This window comes from Myiozetetes cayanensis, unplaced genomic scaffold (genome assembly GCF_022539395.1).
Source record: "Myiozetetes cayanensis isolate MyiCay16 unplaced genomic scaffold, myiCay2020 scf2-11, whole genome shotgun sequence".
NCBI classification, from domain to species: Eukaryota; Metazoa; Chordata; class Aves; order Passeriformes; family Tyrannidae; genus Myiozetetes; species Myiozetetes cayanensis.
In genome coordinates this window covers 54,028,412-54,047,668 of record NW_026087411.1, presented here as the reverse complement: position 1 = coordinate 54,047,668, position 19,257 = coordinate 54,028,412, and the positions used below count along the sequence as shown (strand labels likewise).

At 41.6% G+C, this 19,257-nt stretch overlaps 1 protein-coding gene across 2 annotated transcripts in view; it reads left to right on the top strand.

Annotated features, from left to right (window-relative positions):
• Positions 1 to 18,590, top strand: part of EZR (ezrin) — a 36,579-nt gene extending 17,989 nt beyond the window's left edge. The window contains exons 2-13 of one of the 2 annotated variants that reach the window (XM_050316215.1): positions 52 to 135; positions 4,412 to 4,507; positions 5,305 to 5,579; positions 6,427 to 6,510; positions 6,854 to 7,000; positions 10,405 to 10,501; positions 13,189 to 13,352; positions 14,270 to 14,400; positions 15,068 to 15,228; positions 15,464 to 15,556; positions 16,479 to 16,730; positions 17,045 to 18,590. In XM_050316215.1, coding sequence (XP_050172172.1) covers positions 52 to 135; positions 4,412 to 4,507; positions 5,305 to 5,579; positions 6,427 to 6,510; positions 6,854 to 7,000; positions 10,405 to 10,501; positions 13,189 to 13,352; positions 14,270 to 14,400; positions 15,068 to 15,228; positions 15,464 to 15,556; positions 16,479 to 16,730; positions 17,045 to 17,209 — 1,749 coding nt within the window. In that variant the 3' untranslated portion in view covers positions 17,210 to 18,590. Of the gene's footprint in view, positions 1 to 51; positions 136 to 4,411; positions 4,508 to 5,304; positions 5,580 to 6,426; positions 6,511 to 6,853; positions 7,001 to 10,404; positions 10,502 to 13,188; positions 13,353 to 14,269; positions 14,401 to 15,067; positions 15,229 to 15,463; positions 15,557 to 16,478; positions 16,731 to 17,044 lie in introns of those variants that run through there. The other variant, XM_050316216.1, reaches the window with a different exon arrangement.
• Positions 18,591 to 19,257: the final 667 nt, after the last annotated feature.

Below are 19,257 nucleotides of genomic sequence, written 5' to 3'. Positions count from 1 at the left end.
GGAAATAACTTTCAGTACATATTAAACAATGCTTTTTGTTTTTCTCCTTAGATCAATGTTCGAGTTGTTACTATGGATGCAGAGCTGGAGTTTGCCATTCAGCCAAACACTACAGGCAAACAGCTGTTTGACCAGGTCAGTGAAGTTTTGGTATGGGCTCTTATTGTTTAAGTCTGGAGTACATTTTGGACTATTGTGTTTACTTAAGACTGTATTCCAAATCTGCCTTCTCTCTACCTCCTAATCAAAGGCCCCTAGTCTGAACTAAGATCTCAAAATTCCATCACAGTAAAAGAAAAAAGCAAAAACCCTTGGAGGTGTGTTATGCTCCAGTGAAACCTGTCTTCCATGTTGGAATGAATGTGATGAAATGTCACAAGGGATCTAAAATGTTTGGGCAGTGTAAGTAGCATGTAAAAATGCACTTCTTAATTTGAAATATAGCTTAGTTCTTACATTGTTCTTCAATTCTAAGGTTGAAATGTTGCCCTTGTGCATAAAAATCTTCAGAATCAGGTCTTGAGATGGCTGAAGGTGTTGGCATGGCTACATTCATTCAGAAGCTGGGCTGGGGGTAGCCACTTGCCACAGGTGTTTGAGTTTGTCACACTACTGAAAAAAACAGAAGAGTTTGTGACCTCCATGCAGCATTTACAGGCAACATGCCTTGTAAGAAGCCCCTGTGCAGCAGGACAGAGCACAGATTTGCACAGTCTGCCTTCAGGAATTCCCAGGGAAGTGGAGGGCATGAGTGGCCAAGAATCTCCTCCCTTACTGTTATTCTTCCTGCTACTGCATTAACAAGTTTAAAGATGGACTACTAAGGTCAGATAAAGGCAACAATGTGCACTTTGTAAAACTTTATTATTATTGTCTTAAGTAGCTTGCTGTTATAAAACAAGGCCTAGATTTCAGCAGAAAAATTTTACATAGTACTCTGAATTAAAAAAAAAAACAAAACAAAAAACTTGCTTCTAGCCATTTCTGCTGTAGGCCTGAAAACTAAGAACAGATTTATGCAAACTTCAGTTACATATTTTAAGCTGTTTACAAGTTGTTACAGCAGCTCCTTTGTACTTCTTCCCCTGTACCTGCTAGCCTTGATAGCAAAGGGTGGTTGAGCTTTAACTCAAGTAGACAGTACTGGCTAAATAATGTCCATTGGTTGGTCCTAAGGTTTTGTTGGTACAATTTCTTGTTTCAGTGAGTTAACTAGAACCACAAAACAAACAAACAGCCCACGAACCCACCTAAGAGAAAAAAAGCTCCCCAAAAAACCCAAACAAAATTCAAAACTCCTAACAAACAAACAAAAAACGCTTCCAGTGGGTTTGTGAAAGGAGGAAGTCACGTTCTAATCACTGCAGATCTTCACAGTACAAAACAGAGTTTTGCATTAAATCTAATTCTTCTTGATTACTACTGATGTGTGATAAACATCAACTATTCATTGACTGGAAATCTGCTGAAGTGCATATGAAACGTGAGTTTTTATGGAACCAGTGTTTGGCATTTGACCTACCAGAGAAGGGCCAGGATAATTAGAGGGATGGAGCACCTCTCCTATGAGGAAAGACTAGAGAATCTGGGATTGTTCAGGGAGAAGAGAAGGCTTCAGGGTGACTTTATTGTGGCCTTCCAGTGCCTAGAGGAAGCCTACAAGAGAGCTGGAGAGAGACTTTGCACGGCATTTAGTGAGAGGACAAGGGAGACTGATTTAAACTGAAAGAGAGCGGGTTTAGATTAGATATTAGGAAGAAATTTTTTACTGTGAGGGTGAGGCACTGGTTGGTTGCCTGGAGAAGTTGTAGATGCCCCTCCCCTGGAAGTGTTCAAGGCCAGGCTGGATGGGGCTCTGAGCAACCTGGTCTAGTGGAAGGTATCGCTTTCCTTGGCAAGAGGGTGGAACTAGGTGATCTTTAAGGTCCCTTCCCACCCAGGCCATTCTATGATTCCATTCACTGCTGATCACTCTTGCATCATGGTAACTTCTTCCCCCAGTCTCTTTCACGTTAATCCAAAACAGAGAACTCAGATCTCATCTCTGAGGGTGCAAAAATCCAAATGAGAAAACATCAGGTTTTTAAAAGCAATGCCTGAGATTAGACTGGCAGAAGAGAAAATACTTTCTAGACCTTCAGCTGAGAAGTTAAAAATCCTGAGAACATGAAAAAAGGCAGGATGTTTCAAATTTGAGATACTTCTGTTTTAGCTTGCTGTCTAGGTACTTCAGGATTTCTGAAGATTGCTTGTTACAGCACTTAGTGCACTACTGAGATAGACTGTCACCTCATGGAGACTTCATCCTTACATCCAATGGCTTGCTTTTAAAGCCTGTGATTGAAAATTCTTATCCATATTTCACACCTTGTTGCCGTGGTGCACTTCTGCATATCAAGAGAGATTAAGGTAAACGTGTGCAGCACAAAACCAGTAAAGGTGAATACCATATCTTTAAAAAGCTGCAACTCTTCTGGCATCCTCTCTTCGCTTCTGCTGCACAAGCCTTTTATTAGGACCTTATCTCGGGTGGAGTTTACACTCAGATTAAGCCTGTGGAGGCAACAGGTTTTCACAGGTATGGGGAGTGGCCCAACTTGAACTGCAGAACTACTGTGGGGGTGTTGAAGAAGCAGGCTATTTTTAAAAACTACAAGATGATTTCTTGGCCTGGCTGTCAGCTAGCAAAACTACTTGTCCTTGTGTTTCAGGCTTTGCTAACATAACTGCTAGCATCCTGCATGTAAGGGGGATTAGAGCTCCTTTTCGTAGAAATGGGAAAATAGTGGAAACCTGTGAATATTGAGTTCAGCTCCACTCAAGCCAGACCTGTGCAGAGTTTATCCTGCAGTGAGGACTGAGGTGTCCCAAGAACCAATGCAGTGAACTCTGCAGCTGGCTGGAGTACCTCCCCTGTACGTAGTCATGTGCTCTCCTGACTATGAGTAAAAGAAATTCAAGTGGAGGAGAGTGTGCAACTGGCATTTTCTGGAAGTCAGTGCATTACTGGGTAGAATAGTCAGACTTAAGATTTGCTGATTCATGTGTTTGAGGAAGCAGGGGTGGTATTTCCCATCTTGAATATAATGCCTTGGTTCTTATTTCTTCCTTGTTTTGCTATGGATGAAGTTTACAGAGCATTTCCCAGAATACAGGCTGAAACATTCTTTGTTCTTTGCATTGGAACTCAAACTCTGAAGTTTAGCTTAACACTTTCTCCTTTCTGGCCTTTAGGTTTTGGGAAGGAGCGGTCATAACTTCTGCAAGCTTTCTAATTTGACTTAGAGGAAAAAGTGTACTGTTTCTCTTGTTACAGACATTCAGAGACAATGACCTGAAAAATACTTGATTTACACAACTCTTTATTTTAACAAAGTTACAACACTCTTCTGTGCTACAGGAAGTACTATGCTCAACATACCCCTGCCTTTCTGCTAGACTTCATAAAAATACATCTAGCTGTCAGAAAACTTGTCTCTTCTCTGAGGAAATAAGCCACTTTGAGGGAGGAGGGAAAACGAATTTGAGTCAAGTAAAAGCTGAAGTATTTTCAGACCCCAGCTCTTTTTAAAAAATTGTGGTAGTTGGGGGTTTTGTTTGTTTGGATTGGTGGGTTTTGTTGTCTTTTGGCTTGTTTTTTTTAACATAAACTCTAGTTAGTCTTAACTACCACAACACCATTTCTTTCAAGTCTGCTCTCAAACCAACAAGTTTCCTGTAACGCTCTAAATGTAGAGGGTAAAACAGATCCTTGGTTGAGATCTTAGACTTGTTAAAGCACGTGTAACTACGCACTCTCAGGTCTGACACACTTTCCTAACTTGCAAAGTGGTTTTAAAAAGTTCTTGCCTTCCAGTCAGTGATCAACTGTGCCAATGATTTCTACATCATTCTTTGAGGGGCTACTCTGCAAATAACATCAAGGAACGATCCTGATAGATCTTTCCAGATTTCAGCTCTGACTAGATTACAACTTTACAGGTAGATGAGCTGACAGGCAGCCACTTGTCTATAAGAACAAGCTGTCAAGAGTGGGAGGAGGTCAGGGGCTTGTTAGGCTATATCCTCCGCTGAGGAAAAGTAACATGTCCAAACAGCATTGCTTTCACTAGTAAGCATGCCATCCAGGCAATGGATGCTGTTTCTGGATGTTTCAGAATATGCTGTTTGTCTCACCTGGTTTCCCCAGAATCATCTTCTTCTAGGTGGGATAAGTAGCTTACCTATGCCATTGCTGTCATCTACTATGGCAACTGCATATCTTTGTCTACAAGGTGAAATTAGGAGGTGCCAGATGAGTATGTTTAGACTGTTGCCTGCACCCATCACAGGTTATTTGGGACTTGAAAGGATACCTGGACCTCAAGTGAAGTGTTACCTACAATAACTTTTTTTTACCTTTCTGTTGCAGGTGGTTAAAACCATAGGTTTGCGAGAAGTGTGGTACTTTGGTCTGCAGTATGTGGACAACAAAGGATTTCAGACTTGGCTGAAGCTTGATAAAAAGGTAACAGACTTCGGGTTAATTGCTGAGCAAAGGTTAAAGCCTGTGTGATTCCTGATGTGTTATTGGCTGCAACTTTCTAAACTTTGTACCCGTCGTTGATTCTTCCTTAATTTTCGTAACTCCAGGATTAGTTTTTGGACATAACTTCGTGATATCCATGGGAATTGTTTGGCATGGTGGAAGTTTGCCCTTTCACTCTGTGTGAGTTGCAGAAAGCATTTTTCAGATGTGCAGCAGCAGGTCGATACTGTATTTTGTTGGGTAGAAGCAGCTGTGCTTTTTGTGACTGGAGAAACATCTTGGCTAATGACGGCTTTAGGCCCTGCTTGTGCAGGATCAGTTGTTGCACTCATTGGAAAGACGAGTCACGTCAAGGTTGGGCAGTTGTAACAGAGCGCTGATGCCTCTGATGTGCTCCTGTTTGTGGACTTGCAGCTCTTATGAGGGTATGACACTGTTTTTCTTGGTGGAGCAGTCAGTGCCACATGTTCTAATGTCAGGAGGCTGTTCTTTGTCAAACGCATACAATACTGGATGGCTTTGCTATCTGATAAAGCACAGTAAATCATTCTCCAGTGACCAAGGCTTGCTGTGTAAACAGAATTTTTCTGGCATAGTTGGAAAACATAATGCATCCCCCCACCATGTTCTCATACCAGTGAGCAACCAGAATTAAGGAATTCCAGTAATGAGCTGCCAGTCACGCTCCTCTTAAGGCAAATACTTTTTTCTGTGTAAAAGCAATCTATTCTGTTGTTTGCAGCTCTGCTCAGTTGTGGTGTCACCTCTGTCCTCAGGTTTCTGCTCAGGAAATCAGAAAGGAGAATCCTCTCCAATTCAAATTCCGTGCCAAGTTCTTCCCAGAGGATGTGTCTGAAGAGCTGATCCAAGATATCACGCAGAAGCTCTTCTTCCTGCAGGTGAAGGAAGGGATTCTCAGCGATGAGATCTACTGTCCTCCTGAAACAGCAGTACTTCTTGGTTCCTATGCTGTGCAGGCCAAATTTGGAGATTATAACAAAGAGGTGCACAAGCCTGGATACCTCAATTCAGAGCGTCTGATCCCCCAAAGGTGAAGAAGTTGGTTGATGCAGTCTCCCTTTCTTTTCCTTTTTCTCATGGGGCTTTTGTTGTTGGGTTTTGGTTTTGTTTTGTTTGTTTGTTTTTTAATTTGAATTCTAGTTAAATACAAGGAGTTTCATTGCAAGCATGTTTGGCAGGTCTTTTAATTGAATTGTATACATTTGAGTTTTCCATTATTTTGTTTCTATCTGTCATATCAGAGTATGTTTTTGCCTCTCCTTGTATTGGTCAGAGAGAAGAAGTATACTTATGTATTCAGCTTTTATTTCCTAAGCATTGCTGCTGTGCCAGTAACTGGCCATATGAATGTCTCCTCTTTAAAAAGAGAAGAGCAGGATTAGGTTAGGAATATGTCGTTCCTGAAGAAGGTGGGGTTGTGTGCCCTTAATCCAAATTTACAGTCCTAAAAATCTCGTGTGCAGAAAGCATGTCTTGAGGCTATGCAGTCCATACCCACACAAGATCAGTGGATGTTATCAGACCAGTGGTTTCTGTTGATGCTTCCTGACAACGCTGTAGCAATGTCTAATTCCAGGAATGGCACTAACTTTTGCTTTGCTTTAGTCCACTGGTGTCTACATCATGGTATGTGATTTGTTTGCAGTGTTTTGCTTATGCCTCTCATGTCTCTGGTCAGTGAGTAGAAAGCCTCTGCAGAGGGTTTTGTTTCATTCTGAATTGCTCTGCTCCACCGAGTACATCTCTGGGCTGAGTTAGGGTCTTCTTTTTGGCTACAGTAAGGCTCCCACCAGGGCGAGAGTAAAACTGTGGCAAAGATCAGCATCAGTAGATATTGCAGAGCATCTAACCGTGCTAATATCTGTTTCCTTGTATAGGGTGATGGATCAGCATAAACTCTCCAGAGAGCAGTGGGAAGAACGGATTCAGGTGTGGCATGCTGAACACAGTGGCATGCTCAAGTGAGTGTTTTGTGTTGGTCCTTGGGCTGGTCACTATTTTGTTTGTTGATTACCTTAAGCTTGCAGTTTTACAACATGGTTTTCAAATAGACTCTATGAGTTGCCTGTGTGGGCCAACTCCTGGTATGTATTTTCTAATTCTGTGTTAAATTGCAGTATGTGTGTTGATAGGCGTAATAACCTAACTTCTAAAATGAATCCCAAATGGTGAACATTCAGTTTTAACTCCTGTGTTTGATGTGGGGGTTTAGGAAATGTTACCTTTTTCTTCTGAGGGCTTTTTGTTTTGAGATAGTCAGATAAACAAGAAACCAACATCTGCTCTCCTTCCTGTCTCAACCAGAGAGAATGCCATGCTGGAATACCTGAAGATTGCCCAAGACCTGGAGATGTATGGAATCAATTACTTTGAAATCAAGAATAAGAAAGGAACTGACCTTTGGCTGGGGGTTGATGCCTTGGGGCTCAACATCTATGAAAAGGATGATAAGTAAGGCTCTTGTTTTTACCTCTGATCTCCCAGAGGGGGCTGGTATGGGAGCCAAGAAACATTTTTCCTTTACAGGATCAGGGCAAAGTTAAGAACTTGCCTGTGTTCCAATTTTGGATCAGTAGGTGAAGCTAGGAAATGGGCTTTCACATCATCTGTGCTTTCATGACTTTCCTGACCTCTGTGGCCTGACCTGCTAATACTACCTGCTGTATAGAGATGTCAGTTGTACAAGGCCATCTGCTTAATCAGTGCACAGTAGTGGCACTGAATCCTGAACTAAGAAGTTTACCAGGCTTCTGCTTGAGTCAGGTCACCAGGTTTGCCATTAGTGGATACAATATGAGAACCTAGATAGGCCAGCATATCCCAAAGTTAATGATAGGTATGTGTACAACTGCCTGGTTTTGGAAAAGATAGATTATGGGGTGGGCACGAAAGCAAAGCTGGATAACGCCCAGAACCCAGGGAGGAGCTAACCTATATAGTTACTGTGGACAAGGAATGAAATGATGTCTTGCTGAGGTACACATAGTTTTAATCAGCCCTTCTGGTAAAGGCAGAGCCATTATTAATTGGATAGTAGGTGGGAAATGATAGACTACATCTATAAATAAACATAAGAGGAAGGTGAGAACAGCTGTTTCTAAGCCTGCTAGTCTCTTCTAATACTCCTCAACTGAAGGATTGAAGGGGAGTTAAAATAGTTATTTTTCAGATGTAGCATTGCTGTCTAGACTGTTTTTTCATCCCCCCCATCCCTTATGTTCCAAACCTTTGTTTCATGTCACTAATCTGTAACAGACTGTCATTGTAATAGAGAAGGGATTTCACCTGTTCTACATCTTTGCCTCCAAAAATCTTTGAATACAACTCAAATATTAATTGAGTTGGAACCGGAACTTCTGTTAACATGGCAGAGAGGCAGTCTTTTCTGCCATGCTAATACGTGCTGTCACCCAGAAAACAAGGAGTGTCACTTGAAAGAAAAGTAGTTTCGCTCATGTAATACTTCAGTCTTGAATGACTAGTCTTGCTATGTAACCATGGTCACACAAACAGGTTTTTCAAGCTGGAGAAGCAGACAGAGTGTAGCCATTGACTGTAAAGAGCTATCAAGAGCATTTGCAAAACAAATACAGTGCTGGAATAAGCTACTTATTTCTGCCTGTAACTCTTGCCACTATATAATTAAGTCTTTCAGCAGATATGGGGACTAGAAAAATAGTAGTGTGTAGGGTGTCTCTGGCTTGTGCGTGCAAGATTTGGGGACTGGGGACAAAGGTGAAAAAGCAGAGATTTTATTGTTGGAGTTCAGTCGGAGGAAAATGAGACGGTGCTATAGGTGTGTGAGCGTCTATACTGCAGTGTATGTTGGTGTGCCACTTCTAGGTATATTCGAGCTTTTTTTTTTTCCCCTTCATTAAAGAAGAGAACTGGCAATAGAACTTACTAATAAGTGAATTATTTTAGTTGTCCGTTGTACTGATTATCTAGGATTGAAACACTAAAGCTAATGTGATGGAGGCTGGAGTAATTAGTTAATCTTAGTCTAATCGAATAATTTTCTTACAGTCTTTACTCAATGTTACACACACACACTGTTGCATAATCTTGCAGTTGAGTTAAAGGTTAAGGAGTGAAAAGTTCTGAAGAGGATGGATTTTATTCTTGATGTCCGAATTTAAATGAAGCAGAGGGCTTTTTATGGTTGGACCCAGCAAGATCTTGCTATGTATGTAATGGCTTTCCATCTCTCTGAATGAAATTACTCCAAAATTGCCAACTTTTTTTCCTTAACCAATGAGCTCCATAAGAAGGATTCTTACAGAATTTGAGTGGTTTGCTGTGATGCAACATTTCTCCAAGTGCTGAACGTTAAGTATGTGTCTTCAAAACATTTGCAAGAAATAATTGTGACAGAGACACATACATTGGAGGGGATAGATAATAACAAGAAGATTGCTTGTTGGTATTATCTTTTAAGACATAATTCTTAATCATTAACAACTGTCTCTAGAGAATATACCCTCCCTTGATAAGAGAAGAATAAAATAATAATACTGTAATATTAAACATCAAAATGAGAATATTTGGTTGGGAAAATTAGAGGACTTTATTACAGTCAAATATAGAAGTCCTTGTAATATTAAAACTTGCTGCAGAGCTGGTCAGATGTGTAAGGGTGAAGTACTGGAATGGCTCAGAAACATTTGGTCTCATGAGAAACTAGATGCTTTTTATATGCAAGAATCTGGATAAATTAAGGTAGAGGAAAAACCTCAAATGATTAGTGAAGCTTTTAGAAATAATTTTAAACAAATAACAGACCTGAACTCCTCAGCAATGAGGAAGAGCTGGGAATCTGAATCTTGCCCTTTGCTTCCTTGGGGTGCTTTTCAATAGGGCAGAGTCACATGACACAGCTGCTTGAATGACCAGCCAGTAAAGTTCCACTTGGTGACTCATGGGATGGGCTGAAAGAGCAGTTTGTACAGAAGGAAAGAACGGGGCTCTTTGTTACTAACCTTGCCTGTAAATCTAGGGGAGGAGATATTTAAAGTAAGGGTGTCAAGAGGACGGACCCAGGCTCTTCTCAGTGGTGCCAAGCAATAGAACAAGAGGCAATGGGCAGAAACTGATGCACAGGAAATTCCGCCTGAATATGAGGAAGAACTTCTTTCCTGTGTGGGTGACTGTGCACTGGAACAGGTTGCCCAGAGAGGTTGTGGAGTCTCCCTCTCTGGAGATATTCAAGAACCGTCTGGGCACAATCCTGTGCCATGTGCTTTAGGATGACCCTGCTTGAGCAGGGAGGTTTGATCAGATGACCCGCTGTGGTCCCTTCCAGGCTGAACCATTCTGTGATTCTGTGAAACAGAAGACATAATTGCGCCTACCAATTGTGTCTGTTAGCACTCCAGAAGTCAAGGCTGTGTGGAGGTGACTGGTCTAGCTGTAACATAGCAGGGTAGGTTTCTCTGTAAGTGCTGTAGGGCGTGGGGATCAGCTCAGTTACTGTGGCTCATGCCTGTAACGATGTATGAGAAGCACGTGCTCTGGGAAGCAGGGCACGTAAAATCTGCGTGATGCGAGTTTTAGGCCTGGATTTCAAAAAAATGAACTTAAAACAGGTGTTTGATGAAGTTGAGCATGTGGCTTCAGTAAAGTCCATCATAGCCAAAGGTCAGTAGGGTGGCTGACCAAAATGGGAAGAGACTCAGTAAAGGTGGTAACTGGGCCTCTTTTCCTACTCCCTGTGGGGTTCTGGTTCACTTACTGTTTTCTCTCTGTTGGGAGAGCTGTGTGAAGCGTTTCGTTACACTGAGTCTGTGTGTTAGAAGCAATGTGAGGAAAAAAATGTTTATTGCATCATCTCTTAAAAATATATTTCTTCTTTCCAGACTAACTCCAAAGATTGGGTTCCCCTGGAGCGAAATCAGAAACATCTCCTTCAACGACAAGAAGTTTGTTATAAAGCCTATTGACAAGAAGGCACCAGTAAGTATGTCTTGAACAGAGTCCTGGATACTGCATATGAACAAATGATAACAGCTTCATCTCAAAATAAAGTAGTCATTGGAGAGGAGAAAGATGCAGATATTCTAGATGCAAAATGAGCCTTAGTATTTAGAGCTGTCTGTTTCTCTGTGCAGAATAAGTGAAGGCCTTATAGCAATATCCAACACGGAAAAAATCAGGATTTTTACAACTGCAGAGTCCTTTTATTTTCTAGCAAACTAGGTAGCTTTATGCTTAAATTTGAGATTCTTTGCTATCTCTTTAAGTCCTCTCCCCATTTCTTTCAGTGCATGGAAGCTGGTAGATAACTTTTATTTTTGGCTTTTAATCTGAAGAAAAAAAACCCCAAAATGTTCATTAAAAAAAAAAATTACCAAATTACTTTGGTAATTCAAATGCTACTGCAAAACCACATGGATACATATGGCTTCCTATCCATCACTTCACTTCCACACTACTGACAGAGTAAAGTCCAGTTAAGGACCATGGTCTTGTTCATTGACTTCCTTGAATACTAATGTAAATGCCAGGGATATGATTTCTGTGGAGAACTGAAATATAGCTACCTATGAATGTTGCTTTTAAATACTTACAAGTATGTTTTTAGAGTTATTTTAGTGAGGAATTAGGAACTAACTTTGACCTGTTGAGAACACAACGTGGAATAACTGGTATAGGTGGATGTCATTCTGTCAGTCTTGTGAAACTGTTTGAATAGTTGAGAAAGACCTCCTCTTCTCTTCCCCCACCCCAGTACTTGACCTTGGTGAGTAAGTGCAGCCCTGAGAAATAATGATCAGTTTGGCTTTGTCAAGGGTTGATAGCTTATAAATATCTCCAACAGAAAAAGATCCTCCCAATAATTTAAAGGATACTAATGCACAGTGTGCTGCAGGGATTTCCTCCAGATAACAACCTGGGGGAGTGCAGCTTCTTTCTGTGATGCTGTTAGTGGAAATCAACAAAACTCCACAGAGACAGAAAACTGGTCTGTCAGGCATGCTTTCTTCAATAGAAGAGCCTCTGTCCTGTGTTGTACATAATTACAAAATATGGATCACAGCTTTCCACCCACTCCCCAGCAGTAAATCAAAAACAGAGTTTGAAATGGAGGACTCGCAAGAGGCTGATACAGAAAGGTGCTAACACTGAAAACCTCAATTACATTTTCTCCCTCTGTGTCAATTGTCCTTTTCCCTGTGGGTGTTGGTATGTTTAAAGCTTTGCCTGAAAGAAGAGTTTATCCAGACACTAATTCTGAGCATTCAGGAAGTTGTCTGGGTCTTTTCATGCATTTGTGTCTCCTTCTAAAATAACTACAGCAGAATACACAGTACACCCAAGATGTGTGGGCTGGAAGCTCCCCTTTAACTTGGAGGATTCTACATGTCTGTGTTTAAATGGACAACAACGTAAAGGGTAGAGTCCTGTGGCACCTTGCCCTGCCCTAACTAAGCTTTTAAATTTTTAGGCTTGTCTGCCCACATGCTCCAACATCTTCAGCATTATCTTTCAAATATCGAGGTGCAGTGCTCCCAGTTTTGTGAGACCTGTGGGAGGCTGGGGATAAGAAAAGAAGGGTATTCTTTTATGTTCTTATTTAAATGTTTTGTCCCTTGGTTATAGCCTAAATGACAAATACAACCACCATCCGTTCCCTCAGTATTTAATTCCATGTAAGCGAGCCTTGCCTCAGGATAGGGCTTGTTCATCACAACGTGCGCAGACTGTTTGTTTTTAAAATTACTTGTTAGAAGGAGGAGGTCGGATGAGTAGCTTACAGGTACAGTTCAGTTAGCAGTATCAGACCTGTGCTGCTCAGCAGCATCTGGTGGGAGAGCACAACACACTTCCCAGACTGCCACTCCTGCAATCATTGTGTGCATCAGGGAAATGCATTGGAGAAAATGAGTCTTTGTTGCCATATTCATGCTCATCTTAATAGCACTTAGGGAGCTTTAAATTGCTTCTAGTGTGCCTTCTAGTTTTCCCAAAGATAGCCACAATTGTGCTTCTGAGCCCAGGCAATTAAAAACTTGATCACTGCTTCCATGCAGCACTGTAAAGCCTGTGTGGCCCTTCCCCAGTTCCACCTCTTGCTAACAGTGAGGCAATCCATGGGAGAGTGATTCTAAGGAATGGGTACTGGCTTATGGTGGTAATGTGGCAGCTTGCCCACTGCCCTTATCACCATCCATGTAGTACACAAAAAAAGCCCAAAGATGTAGAGTTTGTTCACTGTGTAAGTTCAGACTTCACTGTAAATGAATGCATGAGGTTATGGACTCAGAAAAATCATCAGGCAGGTAATGAACTTGACCCTGCGTGTCTCTTTCTTAGCAGATTTTCTTCTAGAAAATCCAGTCTGATTAAAACACAGATAGTAAGAAATTTGCAGCTGTTCTTCTTGCTGAACCAGAAATTTTAGAGTATCTTGAGCTTTGTTACTACCTGCAACTTGATATTCTGAATAACCCATATGCTTAGTGGCTAAAAAAAATAGTTTTCATTTGACACTCTTGTAAACAGCCTTGGTCAAATGTTTAAATAGCCTTGCGTGTATGTCTGAATTAGAGTGAAATCAGTGGCAAGGTCTTGTGTCTGCAGTTAGCTGGGAGAAGAGAAAGCATACTTGGAAAAAACTGACTGTATTGTCTCTCTTCTAGGACTTTGTGTTTTATGCCCCTCGTCTGAGAATTAACAAGAGGATCCTGCAGCTCTGCATGGGCAACCATGAACTGTATATGCGGCGCAGGAAGCCCGACACCATTGAGGTGCAACAGATGAAAGCCCAGGCCCGGGAAGAGAAGCACCAGAAACAACTGGAAAGGTGAGCTTGAATACAGGCAGCAGGCATGGGGGGGGCAGAAAATAAATGACACTGAGCTCCCAGGGTCAGCAAGCAGCTGTACCTGCAGGCCAGCAGTCAGTAACAGAGGTTTCGCCTGGGCAAGGCTAAGAGCCATTCCAGGTTCATGAGGCACGTGCGTGGTCCTAGGAGGGGACTTGGGGTGTCCTGCAGCAGGACTGTAAGCATTGCTCTTCTTGTGACCATGCAGGTCTGCTGTCCTGTGCAGTCTCAAGAGCTGCAAGGACATGTGCAAGTAAAGGCCCAATGGGCTCTGGTGGTGCACACCTAGAGGGGAAGGTTCTCCTGACTCTCAAGCGTTAGAACCTGATTTATGTGCTGGACCATGCGATGGTTGAGAGTAAAGGAGAAACCTTCATGGGGAACATATGTGTACACTGTAAAGAGAGAAGAGGGGACTGAGAGATTTCTTACAGGCAAGGAAAAAGGAATAGCAATTCTACCACTGGCTTCAGGTTGCTTATGATTCAAGAAATCATGCTGCCTTTTTCCTGTGTTTGTGGATTGTTTGTCTTCATTCCCTCACTGCTGTTGATGCTTTTACATCTCCTTCACTTTCCTTACAGCAGAAATAATAAAGTTAAATCTCCTCTGCTGTGCAGTACAAATCCTGCTTTTTCTCTCTGCATCCAGCAGCTATTTGGTGTTCTAAATTTCTGTGGTGGCCAACAAAAATACAAATGAAATGAAATGGGGCATCCAAAACTGAGCAAAAATTCTGAAGTGATGAAGGAACAGCCTATTTCTGTCTCCTGGCTCTTGTTTCATGGCAGCCACTTTCCACTGAGCTGCCTGGAGAGATGCCCAGCCAGCTTTCTTGTCTAGTGGTAGCTTTGAGTCTGAAAGTGAGCTTCAAACCTGAAATGTGTTTCTAACAGGAAACAACTAGAAGATGAAAAGAGGAGGAGGGAGACAATTGAGAGGGAGAAAGAACAAATGCTGAGGGAGAAGGAGGAGCTGCTGGTGAGGCTACAGGAGTATGAAGTGAAGACTCAGAAAGCAGAGAAAGGTAAAGTACTTGTCCTGGCTGACCAGACTGTGTGTATTGTGCTCCACAGAGGGGTTACATGGATTGCTGCCTGTGCCTTGACTAAATCGTGTGACACTGGGATCTCTTAGCAAGGCTTGCCAATATCTTCCTATGTGCACACAGTACTCATAATAATCCAAAGTATTAAAGTAACATAAAATCTGCAGACTGTATTTGGGAACCAAAGGGCAAGAACTCTGTTTTCCCCAGTTGCCAACAGGGTTTAAGTAGCACAACCTCTTCCAGCAGTGAGCAGGAGTTCAGCCCTCAAGTACTTTTTACTTAATGCCTAACAGAAAAAAGTACTTTGGGAACAAGTTTTTCCAGTGAAATGAAAGCTTCTGTTTCAGTGCATAGATGATGAGATTGGAAGCAGCAACATCTGGTCAATTAAGGGCAGCAGAGTCTTGTCAGTGTTACAGACTTTTTAGTGCAAACGTCTTGCAGAAAATCTAATTATAATGTGCGTTTGACTCATCTGAATCCAGTTACTTGGTGTATTATGCAAATAATTACTTTGAGGAGCACGGTGAAGGGAATATTGCATGCTGGAGTAAAGTGCTGTCGTGACTTCTGAGTGAGAGACTGTTTGTAGTTCCTTAGCTTCAACCATGCCTGTGGACTAACCACACTGATCTTTTTCCAGAGCTCTCAGATCAGATCCAAAGAGCCATTCAGCTGGAGGAGGAAAGGAGACGAGCCCAGGAGGAAGCAGAACGTTTGGAAGCTGACCGTTTAGCTGCTCTGCAGGCCAAGGAAGAGCTGGAAAGACAAACTATAGACCAGATAAAGAGCCAGGAACAACTGGTAAGACCCAGTCATTTTGAGGATCAGATATGCTACTATGCCCTTGAGTAAGGCAAAGCCATCTTGTCCAGGATAAAACCTAGTGCAGTAAAGTACTAGACCACGTCATAGCATCATTGTGGCACTGGTTTCTGTCTTAATTTCTTTGTTACAGTTAACAGTGTTTCTTTGTGCTTGATGGTTGGGTTGGGGATTTTTTAAGAGTCCTTATAATTCCAGTTTTATTATTTAACAGGCTACAGAGCTTGCAGAGTATACAGCCAAGATTGCTCTTCTTGAAGAGGCAAGGAGGCGTAAAGAGAGCGAGGTTGAAGAGTGGCAAATTAGAGTGAGTATCTGCCTTACAAAGTTGCTCTGAAGTTCTACACTTGAGCAGAGCACACTTCAGTGCTTAGCTTGGTGTGACTTCTCTACACACGTGGGGGACAAACATCTGTACAGCAGTGAAGAAGGGCAAACTTGCGGTGAATGTGCAATATGCCTGCAAAACACCTTTCTCCCAACAAACTGTCAAAATTCAAAATGGAAACCTGTATAAAAACTAAAAAGGTGAACATGGTCTCAGAGCCATGAGGAGGGGGAGGGGCACCATGGATAAATGATGCCTGTAATCCATGATATAATGTCTGAAAACATCAGTTAAGAGAAGATTCTGCAAATGCAGCCACACTACAATTATCCATTTTGAGGACTATGCGCTATTGTTGGTGGCTTCCTGGTCAGCATAGTTTAACAGCATATGATGCACTAAAACTAAAAGCAAACCACACAAGGCTCAGAGTGCCCCGTGCTCCCAGTGCCCTCTGACTAGGGCTGTGGGCTGCATGGGGGGGCAAAACCACTGAAGCAGCAAGGAAAGTGCCTGCCTAGTGCATAACTGCATTCAAAATACCAACTTGGGAATCTAAGTTCTTGTTCTATAGCACTTGTGTCTCTTCAGCCTACAGCTCTTCAAATGGAGAACAGGATCAAGATAGCTGTAACTTCCCACAGAACAGTTTTTTCTAGACTGTTTTAGTGGAAGAAGATTCTTTGCTTAGATCTCCTGCACATTACAAAATGAATGCCTTCCTAGAAAAAAAAAGTTCTGTATAAGACTAATAGAGTACTGTCAGCTGCAGAGGTTTAATTCTCTCTTTCTTGCTTTTCATAGTGGATTGAAAAGGCTTGGAAGATAAGCAGTTAAACGTTCATTAATCTGGTTTAAAGCAAGAAATGCATTTAATGTATTTTTTACTCTTTTCCGAAAGGCCAGGGAAGCCCAGGAGGATCTGGTAAAGACAAAGGAGGAGTTACACCTGGTGATGACTGCTCCACCTCCACCCCCACCACCTGTCTATGAGCCAGTGAACTACCATGTCCATGATAACTTGCAAGATGAAGGCTCTGAGTACTCTGCCTACAGTGCAGAGTTCTCCAGTGAGGGGATCAGGAATGACCGCAATGAGGAGAAGCGCATTACTGAAGCAGAGAAGAATGCACGTGTACAGAGTCAACTGAGGGTAAGATGATGTTTGGGGGAGGCAGAGCAATTGAACCAATCTTTCCCAGAAAACATCATTTAACCACTTGGTTAAACACACCACGTATGATAGTTGCTCTTTGATTACAGTTCCTGTAGGCAGTTTAAAATAAAGCCAAGGTATATAAAGATTACTTAAATCATCCATAGTGTTATGGAAAGCATATGTTGTATCAATGTCACTGATCTGTCCAGTCATTTATCAACTGTCCGCTCTCACCAAAGAACTCTACTGTCATGAGCTGCAAGCTTCTTACAAATAACCTGTATTTAATGTTTTTTTTCATATTGCAGGCACTGACAGATGAGCTGGCCCAGGCTAGAGATGAAAATAAGAGGACCCAAAACGATATTATCCACTCAGAGAACATGCGACAGGGGCGTGACAAGTACAAGACGCTGCGGCAGATCCGGCAAGGCAACACCAAGCAGAGAATTGATGAGTTTGAAGCAATGTAATGATACTTGTAAGAAGAAGGAGACAGGACTGTGGGAAAGGCAGATCTTAATGCTGTGTTCTTATTTTGGGGGGTTTTTTGTTGTATTGGTTTTTTGGTTTTGTTGTTTGGTTTTTTTTTTCCTGAGGAGGCATCACTGTATGACACTTAACAAATGTTCTCTTAACCCAGAGGTGTTTAAATCTCCCATTTATTCTGTACCTTCTCTGAAATTGATATAGTTAAAAACTTATTGTACCACTGATCCTGGTAACTTGCTCATGCCTTTGCTTAGTGCCAAAAGGCCTTATGTCACATCTCTCTTTAAGCAAGACAAATTTTAGCAGACTATGCTTCTAGTTGAAGATACAAGTTCTGTGCAGGTGCTGGATTCAGCCCAGTCTAAAAAATAAGCATCTGTGGGTGAATTTTGTGCCATATGTCTTTGTATTATTAGTTACAGTGTGAAGTCCAGCAGTTGAGAAGACAGGTTCTGGAACTCAGGATTTGCAGGCACCTGTATATGCGTGTACAACCTTGCACGTGCTTGTACACCCTGTTTTTCCCTTCCCTTGGTCTTGATGCCTACGTTCCCCCTCCCCAGCCCAACCCCCCCACACACACAAAAGAACTGACAACACCTCAGAACTACTTTGTGTAGAAATTAGGCTTTTTCTGATTGCTGTTCTCAGCTGGAGAATTTCTGCAGTGATGGCTCAAGCGTGGCATAGGGACACTGATATTCTCTTCATGTAACAAGTAGCAAGTACTCTGTTGGAATCTAAATACACTACTGTGTTTGCATTCCAACTTCATTACTGATCAGTTATAGTGTAGTATTTATATATATATATATATAAAACATGCAACATGTGGATTGCAGTACTAGTTTAAAGGGAAATAGTTTTGCTCTGTATATTTTGTTACTTTTCAGATTTAATAAGACTTGCATCTGTAAAAATGCCTAAACAAAACTGTAGTCTGATACAGTGCAGCTGATTATTTACTATAAAGCACTATTTGTAAAGATCATTTTTTTACTTAATAAAAACTGTTATATGTACACATGATCCAATATATACAATTTTACTGCACCTATTTTTCTAACAAATTTTCTAATTTTTTTAAATGTTTGATTTAAAGTTTCAGACTCCAAAGATGAAGGGACTGCTTGTTTATTATCACAGTTGTATTCTCTCTAGTAGAGAGCATTTCTGTGACCATTCTTCCCCCACTCTCCCCCTTTCCTTGAAAATCTGTTAGAAAGTGAGATACAGTATGTTGTCACCTCTTCTCTTCCATTTACAATATCTATGCTGCATTATACGTGAGTTGAATCTTGTGTGGGGTTTTTTTTATTTGCAGCAGCAAACATCTAAATAAAAGATCTGCAAAGTAACAAAGGATGTGGAGTCAAGTGTTTCTTGTGTGGGGTGTGTTCTGTGTAAGGTGTACTACTGCTCTTTTAGTTCCTCAGCTTAGCCTATTAGTCCTTGTGTCTTTAAATCTTAAATCCTTAAAAGCCACACTGACCTATAAAGGAAGAAGGGACAATATTTGCAGTAACAAAGTATAACACAGCAGCAGTAGTTACAGTTGGAGATACGAAGTTTCTACTGACTGTAGCACTACATCTGAGGCAAGGCAAATTGACACAGTAGTTTGGCCTAAGCTTGCGTTTCCACCTGTCCCCGTGAATAAATGATAAACTGAGCTAAACTCCTGTCACATGCTGTACACCCTATGGATCAGACTTGTTAAATCTGTCTTACAGTGGCAGATAAGAAGGAACTTATTACACCCACACTTAGTCTGTCAGCTGTTGTCCTATACTCCTACTGAGGGAGAATTTATACCTTAGCTTTGTAAGCACCATGATGCAGCACACATTTGAGAGATGTGGTTACAGGCCAATGCTTTTTAGCATCATGTGAAATAATAGTGGCAGCGTAGATAATTCTGAAGCAGAGTCATTAGCATCTCCCCTTTGCAGCAAGCGAAGATAAGCTAATTTTCAGTTCTGTGTATAAAACATTAACCTCAGAGTGAAAGCATGTAACTTTCCTGCTG